Source organism: Artemia sp. Qi Xiang Cuo, chromosome 13, assembly GCF_049724085.1.
Source record: "Artemia sp. Qi Xiang Cuo chromosome 13, ASM4972408v1, whole genome shotgun sequence".
Classification (NCBI taxonomy): Eukaryota; Metazoa; Arthropoda; class Branchiopoda; order Anostraca; family Artemiidae; genus Artemia; species Artemia sp. Qi Xiang Cuo.
In genome coordinates this window covers 22,329,374-22,345,357 of record NC_142806.1, presented here as the reverse complement: position 1 = coordinate 22,345,357, position 15,984 = coordinate 22,329,374, and the positions used below count along the sequence as shown (strand labels likewise).

General features: G+C 32.4%; 1 protein-coding gene across 4 annotated transcripts in view; it reads left to right on the top strand.

Moving 5' to 3' along the window:
- The window catches only part of Taf1 (TATA-box binding protein associated factor 1), a 185,967-nt gene that overhangs the window by 149,352 nt on the left and 20,631 nt on the right, over positions 1-15,984 (top strand). For all 4 annotated transcript variants that reach the window (XM_089099541.1, XM_089099540.1, XM_089099539.1 and 1 more), the window contains 2 exons: positions 5,938-6,152; positions 13,240-13,474. In XM_089099541.1, the coding sequence (XP_088955667.1) occupies positions 5,938-6,152; positions 13,240-13,474 (450 nt within the window). The remainder of the gene's footprint in view (positions 1-5,937; positions 6,153-13,239; positions 13,475-15,984) is intronic.

The following is a 15,984-nucleotide window of genomic DNA, read 5'->3' as shown; positions in this document are numbered from 1 at the left end:
AATACCCCTTAAAAATTCAATTTCCTTTATATCAAAAAGCTGTACCCCTTAAAAATTCAATTTCCTTTATATCGGAAAACTACACTCTGAAGCTATACCCCTTAAAAATTCAATTTCCTTTACATCAAAAAGCTTCACTCTGAAGCAATTCTCTTAAAAATTCAATTTCCTTTATATCAAAAAGCTATACCCCTTAAAAATTCAGTTTCCTTTATATCAAAAAGCTATACCCCTTGAAAAATCAATTTCTTTTTGATCAAAAAGCTTCACTCTGAAGCAATACCCCTTAAAAATTCAATTTCCTTTATATCAAAAAGCTTCACTCTAAAGCTATACCCCTTAAAAAATCTTGTTTAATTTTGTCAAAAAGCTTCAATTTGAAGCTATACCCCATAAAAATTCAATTTCCTTTTTATCAAAAAGCTTCAAACTGAATATATTTTACTTAAAAATTCGATTTCCATTATATAATAAATCTCGACACCTTAAAAAATCAATTTCAATTATGTCAATACACTTCACACTGAATCTATACCCCTTAAAAATTCTATTTCCTATACGTCAAAAAAACTCACTTTTAAGATATTCTCAATAAAAAATTGATGTTCTTTATGACAAAAAGCTTCACTCTGAATCTATACTAATAAAAAATTCGATTTCCTTTATATCAAAAAGCTCTACAAATTAAAAATACAATTTACTTTATGTCACTACACTTCACTCTGAAGCTATACCCCTTAAAAATTCATTTTGCATTATATAAAAAAGCTTCAATTTAAAGCAATACCCATTTAAAATTCAATTTCCTTTATCACAATACGCTTCAAACTGAAGAAATACCCCTTAAAAATTCAATTTCCTTTATATCAAAAAGCTATACACATTTAAAATTAAATTTCCATTATGTCAAAAAAATTCACTCTGAAGATATACCCCTTAAAAATTCAATTTCCTTTATATCAAAAAGCTTCACTCTGAAGCTATACCCGTTAAAAATTCAATTTCCTTTATATAGAAAAGCTTCACTGTGAATCTATAACAATTAAAAAAAATATTTTCATTTTATCATAAGACTTCACTATGAAAAAATAACCATATAAATTTATATCTTCTTTTTATCAAAAAGCTAAACTATGCAGATCCAAACATTAAAAATACTATTTCATATATATCAAAAGGATTCACACTGAGTCTAAACCACTTAAAAATTCAATTTCCTTTATATCAAAAAGCTATACCACTTGAAAAATCAATTTCCTCTATATCAAAAAGCTTCACTCTGAGGCAATACCCCTTAAAAATTCAATTTCCTTTATATCAAAAAGCTTCACTCTGAAGCTATACCCCTTAAAAATTCAATTTCCTTTATATCAAAAAGCTTCACTCTGAAGCAATTCCCCTTAAAAATTCAATTTCCTTTATATCAAAAAGCTATATCACTTAAAAATTCAATTTCATTTATATAAAAAAGCTATATCACTTGAGGATTCAATTTCATCTATGTCAATAAGCTACACACTGAGGCTATACCTCTTAAAAATTCAGTTTCATTTATATAAAAAAGCTTCACTCTGAAGCTAATACCTCTTAAAAATACATTTTCCTTTTTGTCAAAAAAGCGTCAATTTTAATATATGAACAATTAAAATTCAATTTCCTTTATATCAAAAAGCTTCAAACTGAATATCTGCATATTAAAAATTCAATTTCATTTATATCAAAAAGCTTAACATTGAATATAAGCCCCTTAAAAATTAAATTTCTTTTATATCAAAAATCTTCACTTTGAATCAATACCCCTTGAAAAATTCAGTTTCCTTTATATCAAAAAGATTCACACTGAATCTATACCCCTTAAAAATTCAATTTCCTTTATATCAAAAAGCTATACCCCTTGAAAAATCAATTTCCTTTATAAAAAATTTTTCCCCATCAAGTTCCACGACGAACCTGCTTTCTGTTTGGTGCCAGCTGGATGACCGAAAAGCATAATTTTCCGCAATTTACCATACTTCCTAAAGCATCCCTAACACGTGCTCTAGCCGTCTTAACCTCTCTTTCATTATAGTCCTAGAAAGGGGATCGGAGCAAATTTTTACCCCACGTTTTTTCCCCCAGCAAATTTTACCCCAGCAAATTTTTATCCCTAACACGTGCTCTAGCCCTCTTAACCTCTCTTTCATTATAGTCCTAGAAAGGGGATAGGAGCAAATTTTTACCCATAGTTTGCCAGGTCCACTGGCGTCTGAATTATCCCTTTAATTTGACAAGCATTTGATTTGGATTATTTGTTTTTCAAAGCCATTTATTTAAAAAAAGAGGGAACCTGGAAGCTTGTAATTCTAAGGGAAATAGTTGAGCAAAATCATCCCATATGATTGGAATCATAATGCTCAATCTGAATCTCAATTCCCTACCGAGGGAAAGATCAAGTCCTCGAATGCTCGGATGTTGTCAGAGTGTGACTACATTCGGCGTTTTCTGGAAAACTGGAAGACAGGTAGCAGTTTTACATTGCTAATTTAGAGTGCAACCAGCAGTCTAAATTAGCAACACAAACTGCAATCTCTGTGTAATTATTGTTTACTTTGCATATTCTGCCATAGCCTAATGGCTTTTAATCACAAATAAATTCTATTTTATGAATAAACTGAATAGTACCTAACTACAGTGCTGAACGCAGAGAACTATGGAGAACACTTAAATTGTTTGTACCGAAGGGAATGAGTAACTGAAAAACAACATGAATAGAACTGAATGCATGTCAGAACAAGAATAAATGTAGGAAACTATGAAGAAGTGTAGGAACATGCTGAATAGTACTTAACTTATTTCTGAAGTGCTGAAAATATTTAGTCTGTGCACCAAAGGGAATAGTAACCTGACAAAGAACCTGAATGCGAAAAAACAGGTGTAAGTATTAGAATAAGTGTTGGCAAATAGGTATAGATATGAAAATAAACTAAAAGGACATACGTTATATCGCAATTGAAAAATATAAACTGTCCGTACCTATGAGAATAACTACTACTACTGCTATTAACAGCTCACTGCAGCACCTAGCCGTGTGAGGCCAACACCGCTAAGCATGCACCTCCTCCATTCCAATCTATTCAAAGGCTCCCTCTGCACCCTCCCAAGAAGTTCCCATTTCCCTTAAAATGTTCCTTATAGCATACTCCTATCCCAGTCGGGGACCACCTGCTTTTCGTTTGGCCTTAAACAGGACTAAAAGCCTGAATAGAACTATTAGGACTGAATAGGTACTAAGAAAAGCGTACTTGTAGGAACTTTGGCATTAACGTATTAATAAGCTTAATAGGACATACCTTATATCACAGATTTGGAAAAGTATCAACTGTGCTTATCTATGAGCATAAGAAACTGAATACAACCTGAATAGTACTATCAGGACTGAATGTATGCTTGTTAGAAAATTGGTATAAATTTAAGCTGAATAGCAACTCAAATTATCACCTGCGTGGAAATATTTAGACTTTATCTGCTGTACTGAATGGGAAACTGAATAGAGCTACTAATATTGAACAGGTGTAACTGCCAGAATACATACTGGAAATTATATATAAATTTAAGGATACGTTGTGTACTACCAAACGTTAGTAAACAATATTGAAAGGCCTTTCTGGGCCAAAGGAAATAGGAAAGCGAATAATAATCTGAATATAACTAATATTAGTGAGTATATTTGTAGGAATAAATATAGAAAACCAAGCTGAAACACAAAAAAGAAAAACTTGTTGGCATACATATCATACTAATCTCCTGACTCTGCTTTTGGTGAGGGGTACTGTGTTGGGTGGGGGCAAATCATCCGACGCTTTCCGTGTTTCCCCTGGATTTGTCCTGCTAAAAATTTGAAGGTGGGCGACTCGGGCTGGGCTTTCAGTGCTACTCTATTGATCCTTGTCCCAAACTAACTGCAGGACTTGAACACCTGCTCCAAAGGACATAGGATCGCAAGTCCAACGTGCCAATCACTGGCTACGACGGCTTGAAAATACAAGAGTAAGCTGAATTGGACCTAATTTGTGCCGCAAATATGGAAAAGGGTTGTAGTGTGTGCTATAAAATAAATTCGAAACTTTTTATAGTAGAACTGCAGTAAGACTCGTAGGAGTGAATGTAAGAATAAATTTAGGATTCAAAACAGGAATAGGATTCAGTAAAATTTAATTCCTCTTTGTTTGTTTTTTATACTGTTTTGCCGGTTTTTTTTTTTTTTTTTTTTTTTTTTTTTTCTGAGATGAACTTGAGTTTCGTCTCTTCAGATTCTTAGCTATTCATCAGGAGTTTGTTCAAAGTTAAGTTCGTTTCAGTATAAAAGAAAACGATAATATGTACTGTTACCCAGTTTTATTATTAATTTTATATTACCTAAACATATTATGGTTATAAATCCTTTCATTACTATCCAACTTACGCAAAACACTACTTTGTATGGGTTCCCCTTTAGTTTTATTGTTATTTTCACAATTTATTTGTTATTTATTTCATTACTATTGTTCTTGCTTTGCATTCGGCCGATGGTGAAAGATCCACTTTTGCCAAAGGGATACAGTAGTTAAATGTGCGTATATTACTTCTAAGTTTCGCACACAAACCTAACCCTAACTAGTTTACAATGCAGATGAAGTTTGAAAACAACGCAGATGAAAGGAATATCCTAATTCTCAGCAAATTTTTTGGGACAATTAAAAAAAACGAAAATTTTCTGTGGGGCTTGAAGGTTTTAATTCCTCTTTGTTTTTTTTATATAGCTCTATTAATACATCTTTACCATGTCTCTATTTATATCTTTATTCTTTATAATTTTTATCCTTATTTAAAAATCTTTATTATATTCATTTATTAAACTAATTTGTATCTTAATTGCTATCGCTACAGGAGTATCTAGATTTTTCTATCTTTGTTATCTTTATTTATATTAACTTAATTCAAATCTTTATTTGTATCTGCATGTTTTTATTTTTGTATCTTTATTTGTATTAATTTATTTCATGTCTCTATTTCTTTCTATACATATATATTTATTTATAGTTTTACATATAACTCTATTCTCTTTATTTATAGTAACTTAATTTATATCCTTATTTATGTCTTCGTGTGTCTTTATCAAAGCGTTTGAGTTTTATATCTTTCCAGATTAACATCTACTTTTGTCTTAAGTCTATTTCTTAAGATGTTTATCTAGATTATATGCAACAGATATTATAAAGACAACCTTTTTGTTATTATTTTTTTTTTTTGCACAATTTTATGCTGCGCATTGAACTATATGAATCTAAAATTACTAACTCCGTTAAGAAAGCAGGTAATATCGGAGACCACACTGCCTTTTCCATGACAATAAATAACGATTCAAACAGGGATAAATCCTTTTATTAGACGGTGAAAAAAAAACAATAAAAAAATTTACTGGATATTTTTTTATTGTTTTTTTTTCATTGTCTAATGAAAGGATTTATCCCTATTTAAACTGTTATTTATCGTTAAGAAAGCATAAATAAGTGCCACAGTTAAAAGACATACGTAATATTATGGAATACCGGGCTTAAACAGAAGTAAACCCGTCATAAAAATAAAACAAATCCCCTGATCTCTACCGGAGTTACTTGCAGATACCTTCGAATTAAGGCCTGTTAAAATGTTTAGCTGCTTTAGTAGCGAAAAATTTTATGTATAGTTATCTTTCTGTTGGCTATAATTATTGTATTTAAATAGTATTATCATATATTTATGTATATTTATTAACATTCTCTTCTCGTGTCTTGAGATCTGTTTTCTGTCATCGCACCACAAAGTATTTGTGTTTTTTTGCATACAGGTGTTTTCACCTAACGTTATATTTTTATTATGTTGATGTAGCATTACGCTACGTTAAATTTACTTAACGTAAAATTTTTCTTTTAATAATAGGACCAGCGGATCCAACTGGATGCGGTGAAGGATTTTCCTATGTCCGTGTCCCTAATAAGCCAACTGTTAACAAAGAAGAAGTTGAGCAGCAGCCTAAGCGTATTGTGTCAGGCACTACGGCTGATCTTCGTCGTCTTCCTTTAAACGAAGCTAGAGGCATTTTAAGGAAATTTGGCGTACCTGAGGATGAAATCAAGAAGCTTTCCAGATGGGAGGTAAGAAGTTTTTTGTCAGTGGATAAATAGACCATAGAATATGTGAAAGCTATGGGGGGGAGGGGGGTTCAAATTTATTTTTTGACATTGAATGTGTCAAGTTTCTCATTTGTCAAATTTTTCATTTGTCAAATTTGTCGTTGTCAATACAACAAGACAGTTTATTAAACTTACGTAATACAACTTGTATATGTCAACTTAAACAAGGCAGACAGAGAGATATAAATCAACAACAATGACGAAAATTAACACTTCCAAAAGAAAAAGAAGAAGAGGTGAAAAAATGGGGGAAGGTGTGCTAACTGCGCTTTTATAAGTAGTCTATGTAGTTCTCTGTGTGCTAGCCTATGCGCTTCTAGAGTAGTCTATGTCATTTGTCTTTTGTCAATGTCAAATTTTTCATTTGTCTATTGTCAATATCAAATTTGTCATTTGTCTTTTGTTAATGTCAAATTTGTCGTTTGTCTTTTGTGAATGTCAAATTTTTCATTTGTCTTTTGTTTTCATTCTACTTTCACCAGATAGTAGATCTTTGCATGTTTTTTAAAAGTAGCTATTTACTACAGTAGCTACATATAAAAGGAGCTAACTATTAAAAAGGAGAACACATTCTACAATTTAATTTAGTCCTAATTGATTTTAAACGAATAAATTAGTTAAAAAACGAACGACTTGTGTACTTAGAGGATTCATCCAAATAGACTCATATTTTTATGGAAATCAAGATTGTAATGAGTGGAATTGAATGTGTTAGATTTTTTTCTTTTCTGAGGCAATAAGTTATTTTTGTTGTTTTGTCTAGTTTTTCATATATTTTGCAAACACAAATATTGGTCACTTATATCAAGGTATATAAGTAAAGATAATAAATTATACAAGTATAAAAACATAGATGTAACTAAGATGCCAATTATGAACTAGGAACCACAAGCGCCATAGACAGTGCATCGTTATTCATGAGAACTAGAATTGTCTTTTACCTTATAGTTCTACCTAACCTTTCAAATAAGAGTAATTATAATCACGCTGATTAACCATTCACCCTATAAACACAATAATTATTGACCAAATCCAGGATATATCATGAAAATTCATCGCTTGTCCTTTTATGGGTCGCCCTTTTGAGCAACTTTTTTTCTATGATATCCTACGATTTCCTTTCGTTTTCATTCCGTTCCTTCCGGTTTCCCTTTTTCGATTTAAACTATTAGAGAGGATATCATCGTTTTCTCATACGAAATGGTTTAGGTAGTCAATGGCAATCACTTGTATAAAAGTTAATTTCATTGGTCGCTAATATCTGCTACTGGAAAAATTAAATCTATTCGTAAAGTCTGCTGGTGATAAAATCAAGATGCGGCCATTTATGCAAGTCTAATGTTTTTGTTGCTTTGTCAGAAGCTCAATGATTATAAAACTTAAAGAAATTCGGACATTTTCCATCTTGCTAAATGAGCGCCGCTAGTTACCTAGAGGTAACTGATACTGATGAGATTATGTCAAATAGATAGATTGGGCAAAAGAGGTGCTCAGAAATCTCTGTTTATTTACTTGATAATGATAACTCGGTTCAGACATTTGACCAGACTGTATTTTTATTCTAATTAATGGTAATTACAGAGGTTTACGATATTTACGGTGATTTAAGTTGATTTTTACGTGGTTACGAAATGTACACGAAACTCGCAAGAATCGATGAAGAATGTACTCCCTAATTTGGAGCCTTTAAATGAAGAGACACAAGTTTCAAATGAATATATTTTAGTATTTTTTGCTTGGTATATTTATGTATCTTTGATATGTTTACCTGACAATTTTTGGCATGTACGTATGTTTGGCATGTTTACCTGACAATTGTTGGTATGTATGGTATGTTTACTTGACAATGTTTGGTATGTATTGTGTGTATGGTATGTTTACCTGACAATGTCCGGTATGTATTGTATGTATGGTATGTTTACCTGAAAATAACAACTCGAAGCTCAGCAAGTTGATCAGACTGTATTTTTATGGTGATTTGGGATAATTACCTTTATTGTGGTGAATACGAAATGTGAACGAAATCCGAAAGAATCGGTGAAGAGTGGACGCTCTGATTTGCAGCCTTTTCTGATTTGAAGATTGGTATGTTTATGTACGTTTGGTCTGTATGGTATGTTTGGTGTGTTTAATTGATAATAACATCTCGAAGTTCTTAAAGTTGACCAGACTGTATTTTTGTGGTGACTTACAGTAATTACGTTGATTTGCGACGAATAAGAAATTTCAACGAAATCCACAAGAATCAAATAAGTAAGGAGCGACCCGGCTCAATGGTAACCGAAACTCTAGAAAACGGTATTTTGATACAAATAGATAAAATTAAGCCTAAAAGAAGTGGCACTGAACAGCCTAAGAAGAATAGCTTTCTTTAGAAAGCCAAATCGCATTGAGAAGCAACAAAACGTTAATTACCATTTGAATTTTTCAAACAGTTCGTGGTAACGAACTGTAAGTAAGGAGCGACCCGGCTCAATAGTAACCGAAACTCTAGACAACGGGTTTCTGATACCAATAGATACATCAAAAGAATCAGATTTCAATGCTGATTTCAAATATATAATTTTCATCAAGTTTAATCCCACCCATCAAAAGCTGCGCGCCTGAGAAAATTTGGCTGATTTTCGAAAAAAGGGGGAAAGACCCCCTAAAAGTCATAGAACCTTAATGAAAATCACACCATAATATTCCGCGTATCTGAGAACCCTACTGTAGAGGTATCAAACTCCTATCTACAAAAAATTTTGCATTTTTTGCCAGAAGAAAAGACCACAGGTGCGTGTTTCTTTTTTTTTCTTTTTTTTTTTTTTTTCTTTTTTTTTTCAGGGGTGATCGTATCGACCCAGTGGTCCTAGAATATCGTGGGAGGGCTCATTGGAAAGGAAATTAAAAGTTCTAGTGCCCTTTTTAAGTGACCAAAAAAATAGAGGGCAACTCGGCCCCCTCCCCCGCTCATTTTTTTCCCAAAGTCACCTGATCAAAATTTTGAGATAGCCATTTTGTTCAGCATGTTCGAAAATATTATAAGTATGTCTTTTAGGATGACTTAATCCCCCAAAGTTCCCGGAGGGAGGGCTAAAAGTTATGAACTTTACCCAATGTTAACATATAGTATTGGTTATTGGGAAGTATACAGAGGTTTTCAGGGGAGATTTTTCCTGGTAGTGGGGGTTGGGTGGGTCATGGGTTATGTGGGAGGATCTTTCCGTGAAGGAAGTTTTCATGGGGGAAGGGAAATTGCTATGAAGGGGAAGCCGGACTTCCCAGCATTATTTAAAAAAAGATCAGAAATTAAATATAAAAAAAGCAAGTTTTTCAACTGCAACAGCAGCAACATCAAAACTTTAAACGAACAGAAAATATTACATATATGATTGGGTTCATCCCCTAGTCAATACCTCGCTCTTTAAGCCAAAGATTTTTTAGTAGTTTCATCAGAGCTATTTGTTCTAATTAACGGCCTTTTGTGATTAAGCGGTCATTTTTAAAGAATTGGAACAAAATTCGAACTTTCGCTTAAAGAGCAAGGTATTGACTAGCGGGCGAACCCCCTAATATACGTATTAAAAATATATGAATATAGAAGTTCGTTACGTAAGTTAATTCGTAAGTTACGTATATTTATTACTAATAAAAACGTTCGTAAATAAAATTAAACAAGTTTCGAGAAAGCCATTTAACCAAATAAAAATAAACTATTATGCAAATTTTGTTTAAATTATTCATATACGGTGAGCAACGATCAAAACCTGCATTTATTCAAAAACGTTCAAAAATTAAATTAAAAAACAAGTTTTTTAACTGAAAGTAAGGAGGGACATCAAAACTTAAAACGAACAGAAATTGTTCCGTATATGAAAGGGGCTGTACCCTTTTCAACGCCTCGCTCTTTACGCTAAAGTTTGACTTTCTCACAACTTCATTTTTTTAAACAATAAAGCGTAAAGACTTTAGCGTAAAGAGCGAGGCGTTGAGGAGGGGACAGCCCCTTTCATATACGGAATAATTTCTGTTCGTTTTAAGTTTTAATGTCGCTCCTTACTTTGAGTTAAAAAAACTTGGTTTTTGTATCGACGAAAAAAGGACGCTCTGATTTGCAGCCTTTAATGAAAGGACACAAGTTTTAAATAAATATGTTTTAGTGTTGGTATACTTGGTATATTTATGTATGTTTGATATGTTCTGGTCCATTTGGGTTATCAGTAGTGTCTTGAAGGAGAGGTCAGTTTGAAAATCAGCGTCGACAAAACTCATTGAAATTTATCCAAACACCTGCTGTATATAGAAGGTGTCCAAAAAAAAGTCAAAAATATTTTTCACACTTTGTTTGACAAATTTCCAAGAAAAATAGAAGTCCATTATCTGGAATTTTGAATCTTTTTTTTCCTAGCTGGAGCACCAGTAAACGACCATCCAAGTGTCGATGAAAGTGATCCTGTGTTGACGAGATCTTGTCGAACTGGTGAATTGGGCAAAAGGGGTTTTCCAGGATCCCCTGATATTGAATTGAATATTTCAATTTGTATCTAGTTAAAAAAAGGGGAATAATTAAGAAATGGACTAGCGAAATAGGCATGTTAAATTTTGATTTTGAACAATAAGGCAGATATGTTTTAATTACAAATGCTGGTCTTTGCGGTTCCATTGATTTAGTTTGCTCTGTTGCTACTGCTACCATTACTAAGCAAAATAGGTAATGGTAAAGAAAACGGAATTGGACTTTACAGTCCCTACCGGTGATGCTGATCTCCGTTTCTTGGCCCTTCAACCAGGAATTGCAATGGGGGGTTCTGGGCCAACCATCCTGTGCTTTCGCACGTTCTTTCTTTTTACCTTCCCCAGATTTCTCCAGGTACCCATTTAGAGCTGGGTCGAATCTGGCTGAGCTCACAGAGTCACGCCACTGACCCCCGTACCAAACAAAATAATTGGATACACTAGGATTCGAACCCTCCCCCTCTCGGACAAAGAATCCTAAATCCAGCGCACTAATCCACTCGGCTAGGACGGCTCAGCTACCACTACTAAAAACTCACTGAAGCACCAAGCCATCTGAGGTCAGCCCACGCCCCTCCACCAGTCCAATCTATTGAAAGCGTTACTTTTTATCCCCTCCCTTGAAGTTCGGATTTCCTTTAAATCCCTCTTTATGACCGCTTTCGGTCTTATTCGGGCACTCTCTGCTTTTCATTTGGCCCCACTTGGATGGGCAAAAATCAAATTCTGTCATATTTCATCTGTACCACGGGACCTATCAATCTTAATTTATTTTTTTTTTCGTTATAGACCTAGAAAATGGTGTCGAACATGAAATAGTACAATGCTCTGATAATGGCTTAGAAAGTGAATTATATATATTGACTTTGGAATGAGAATAGTTTATTCAAGATAAGTCATGACTTCCCCAAGTTTGGTTTTTTATAGTTTTTTTAATTTCAGTTTTTCTTAGTTGACGATTTTTTTTTTCATTTTAGTGCATCAGGACTAAATGAAAAAAACGTTTTGTTCTCATATTTGTCTTTTAGTCTTTTTAGAATATGGTACATTTTTAGGAAACAAATGTAAAAAAAGACATTTAGAACAGAAATGCTTTAATGTTTCATTTGAACGCAATTATTCATTCCTTCATACTAAAAAAATCTTCCTTGTAGAACTTCATGCCAAGACCATGCCCTCCTCTAATTCAGCTCTCATCAAATTAAAATCAAAATCATGTATAGTAAACAAAATACACTCGCCTAGGCATGGTGCAAACATTATATCGTTTAGTCAATCAATTAGTTAGATAGTTAAAAATATTTAATAATTAATTTTGGGTCGCCACAAGAAAGTCAAATCTTTGACATGAAAAAGTATCATATGTGTAAACGGATTGATGATTTTCAGTAAAGATTTCATCCCCGAATGAAAATAAATTAAATAAAAACAGCAATAATGCTTCTAATTATTGGAGACTCGTATTCTCTGATAGATTTTGGTCGTGCACTTGGCAAATTTCTGAATCTTGAAACTTGATTGAATCAGAAACTACTGCAACGAAAAAAGTGTGTTTTTAGTTCATAGTTATTAGTATTTCCTGGGCTAGGTTCTTCTGGGCTTATGTCCCCTTATACTAACGGCAGAAAAATACTATGGATGCTGCAAACCTTTGAAAAAATTTAAAACATTGTTTCTTAGAGAAAAAACAGATCACCTGACTATTCTACCCGATATCTCACCGGCATCTCATGATTTTTACCATGGATTGACAAGGACGGAGAAGTTGTTACAGTACGGAGATTTTTATCCCCTCCTTAAGATTTTCTAATCATAGACAGTACAGTAGCGCAGCCTAAGCAAAGAGTGACATTAGCACAATGTATTATTATTTTTTGGTTTCTTGGTCTTCAATCAGGACATTTCACATGAAAAGGATTGTTGTAGAAATCTCAAAAAGGGTTCATTCGATTAAGCATCAGATTCGCTAGTGCCCTTTTTAATATTCAAAAATGATTGGAAGGGAACTAGCATCCCATACACGCCCACCAATTCCCCAAACACGTCCAATCAAAATTTGCACTTTACTGAAAAAACTACAAATGAGTGTGCATTGTCAGTTTAATATACATAAAATGATATTTAGTAATCAAAATGTTAATATTATTTGATTTATTAAAGCTATAAAAGTAAAAACATTTATATTTCTTCAGTAAAGTGCAAATTTTGTTCTGGCCTTGAGAAGGAATAGGGGTTTTGAGCCCTACTCATATTAATATCTGTTCCTTTTTTAGTTTGACCCAGCTCTTTATTGTAATTTCTGCTCGTTTTGGGTTTCATTTTTTTTATCGATGCTGATTTGTGGTAGTTTCACACTTGGTAGATTATTCTATTTTATTTTTGCTCATTTTTTGTTTAATGGAGTTCTTTACTTTTCTTTGAAAAACTTATTTTGTTGAAAAAGTTTTTTTAATTAATATTTAAAAAAGCACATACACGATTTTTCGGAGTGATCGTTTTTTTAGAAGGAAGCTTTTCTTTTGACTTTGAATCCACTAATTTTCTTGTACAGGTGATAGACGTAGTTCGAACGCTTTCTACAGAAAAAGCAAAAGCAGGTGAAGAAGGAATGGACATGTTCTCGCGAGGTAATCGTTTCTCAATAGCTGAACATCAGGAACGATACAAAGAAGAGTGCCAAAGGATATTTGAACTGCAAAATCGGGTTCTTGCCTCTGAAGAAGTCCTCTCAACTGATGAAGGAGAAAGTTCCGAAGAAGAGGAACTCTCAGACTTAGAAGAAATGGGTGAGTAACATTGAGTACTTTGACAGAAGAAAAGTAACAAGTTCAAAATACGGATTATCAAGGGAGATAAACTTACCAAGGGAGGCTGGGAAGACAAAAGCAGAAAGTAATAATACTCTTGAAAAAACAAATACTTCACAGTTAAATACTACTTGGGAAAATAAAGATATTTATATAAAACTTCTAACATACGGAACTAAATGCAATATTTTTTCTATACTAGATTGACTAGCCTAGTTACTTTTGGGAAACTATCCACTGTATAATTTTTGTTACATTTATAAACGTATAGCTAGCTAATATACTGCGTTAGCTATAGCAATAATATACTATATTAACTATTGCTATACTATAGTATTTAATATCCTAATATATAGCTATGGTAGGATAGAGGTAGCACTAGCCACCCTGATTCTCTATAAAAATAAAACAAATCTGAGGCTTAGATCGGATTTCTTGAGCTTGCTTAATTAAAAATTGTCATTTGTTCATAAATAAAAAAATATATATATAAAAGAAAAATAAGCAACATCATCAAAAACGTTGATTTTGAGGATGTATCGTGGCCATGAAGAAATTAAACTTCGACGAGGCAAATTATGGGTGGCCGAATTGTAGTCCACTGAGAATATTTCTCAATCAGCATGATTTATCAGACTTCTAGAAATTATATTGGCCAGAGTGGTAAAAACCAGTGTCTTAAAAACATTGCGTTGTTTTTCTTTTTCTATATACAAAAATTAAGTGTCGAGATTATGAGAGAAAATATTCTTTAATTTCAGATTTGTTTTTGGAGTATTGGAATCCAAAGTATATTCGTACAACACTTGCGTCAGTGCGTGAATTTCCGGTTTGAAAAATCAGGCACAGAAAGTTGTTACCACTTTTAGTTCAACTCACATTTTCAATTTTTTTGTTGTTTTTTTGAGATGGTGTTGATAAAAAACAAAACACACGCAAACATAACGAATGCTAATCTGCAATACCTATTACGATGCCAAATACTCGAACTGAGATCGATTTGCAAAAGCTAAGTGAAAGAGTGAAGAGACAAATAATACACTAGTAGCATAAATATTAACAATTTTTTTTTTTTAGTTTTATCTATATTTGTAATATAATTTGTCATGTATAGTCTGTATCTAGCATGCTTTGCAATTTACAGAATGTCATTTTACAAGTCATTTATATAATATCTACGACTTCTTCTAAACTGTGTAAACAAAGTACATAATTAATTACGACTAAGCTTCTGAAACGCTGCTTCTGTTTAACTAATGAAGCTTCTTCATCAAAGAAAAACAACTGTGCAGTAAACCTGCCTCACTCTGTCTCTAGGCTACTTTTGAGCATCAAAAATGTGAAAACCTGGCTGGAAACTTAAACAAAACTCAATTTGTCAATAATTGTCAATTTTGTCAATATTTTGTCAATTGTCAATTTGTCAGTAAATAATCTCAATTTTTTCAATAAACTCAATAATTTGTCACGTTTAGTCTGTATCTAGCATGACTTGACTTGACTTTATTTAACAAAAACATATACATAAATTTTATACAAAGGAGAAGAGAGAAATCTCTTAATGTCTCATTTATCAAACAATAGGGGAAAAAAAAATTACACTTCTCGCAAAAATAAATTCATAACGAAAAGAAAATTTGATAAGAACAAAAAATTATTTAAATTAAGTTTAAATAAGAAATGAGAAAAAAAAACATACATAATTTAACTATCGACTCACGGAGATAGGAATGAGATTTACTTAACAATTTATAAATAAATCAATAATACAATCAATCGCCGCTACTGTAGGCTGAAAGGACCATCTTTTTCAATTTCTTTTTATATATGTATAGTGATGGTGATTCAGTTACTAATTCAAATAACTTATATTTATTCGCAATCTGAGGAAGTTGACATCTTAAACTGAGTCTTGATCTCTCATTTTTAACAAACGGGAAAAGAAACTTAATCCTAGCTCTTGATAAATAGCTAATTTTATTTTCAACTAAAAGTTTCATACTATTGAAAAAAAATGATCTTTATGTTGAATTTTCAAAATTTTTATTAATGCCCAAATTAAGGTGCAAAATTTGTTGTAAATCCAGAATACCAAGAAATAGAAAAGATGTTTTAATTTCAGATAATTCCTCTGTCTTCCTAGGGTGTGCTAAAAAATGTTCCAGAATTCTTATTGATTTATTTTGAACAATTTAGAGTCCTCGTAAATATGAAGGGAAAGTCAGCATCCAAACAGTCGGACAATACTGGAAATAACAATCAATTAATGAGAAATATAAATTTCTAATAATTTGGTATGGAAAAAGAAACTTTAATCAATGCAAACAACCGAGATTCCTGGACACTGTTGCTTTAAGTTTACTAATATGCGTCTTAAACGACAGAGTTGAATCAATATAAATACCTAAATATCTAAATAAATCCACTCTTTTTATGGAGGAAGGTCCAATATTAATAATTTGAAATGACACACGCTTCACTGACCTCGA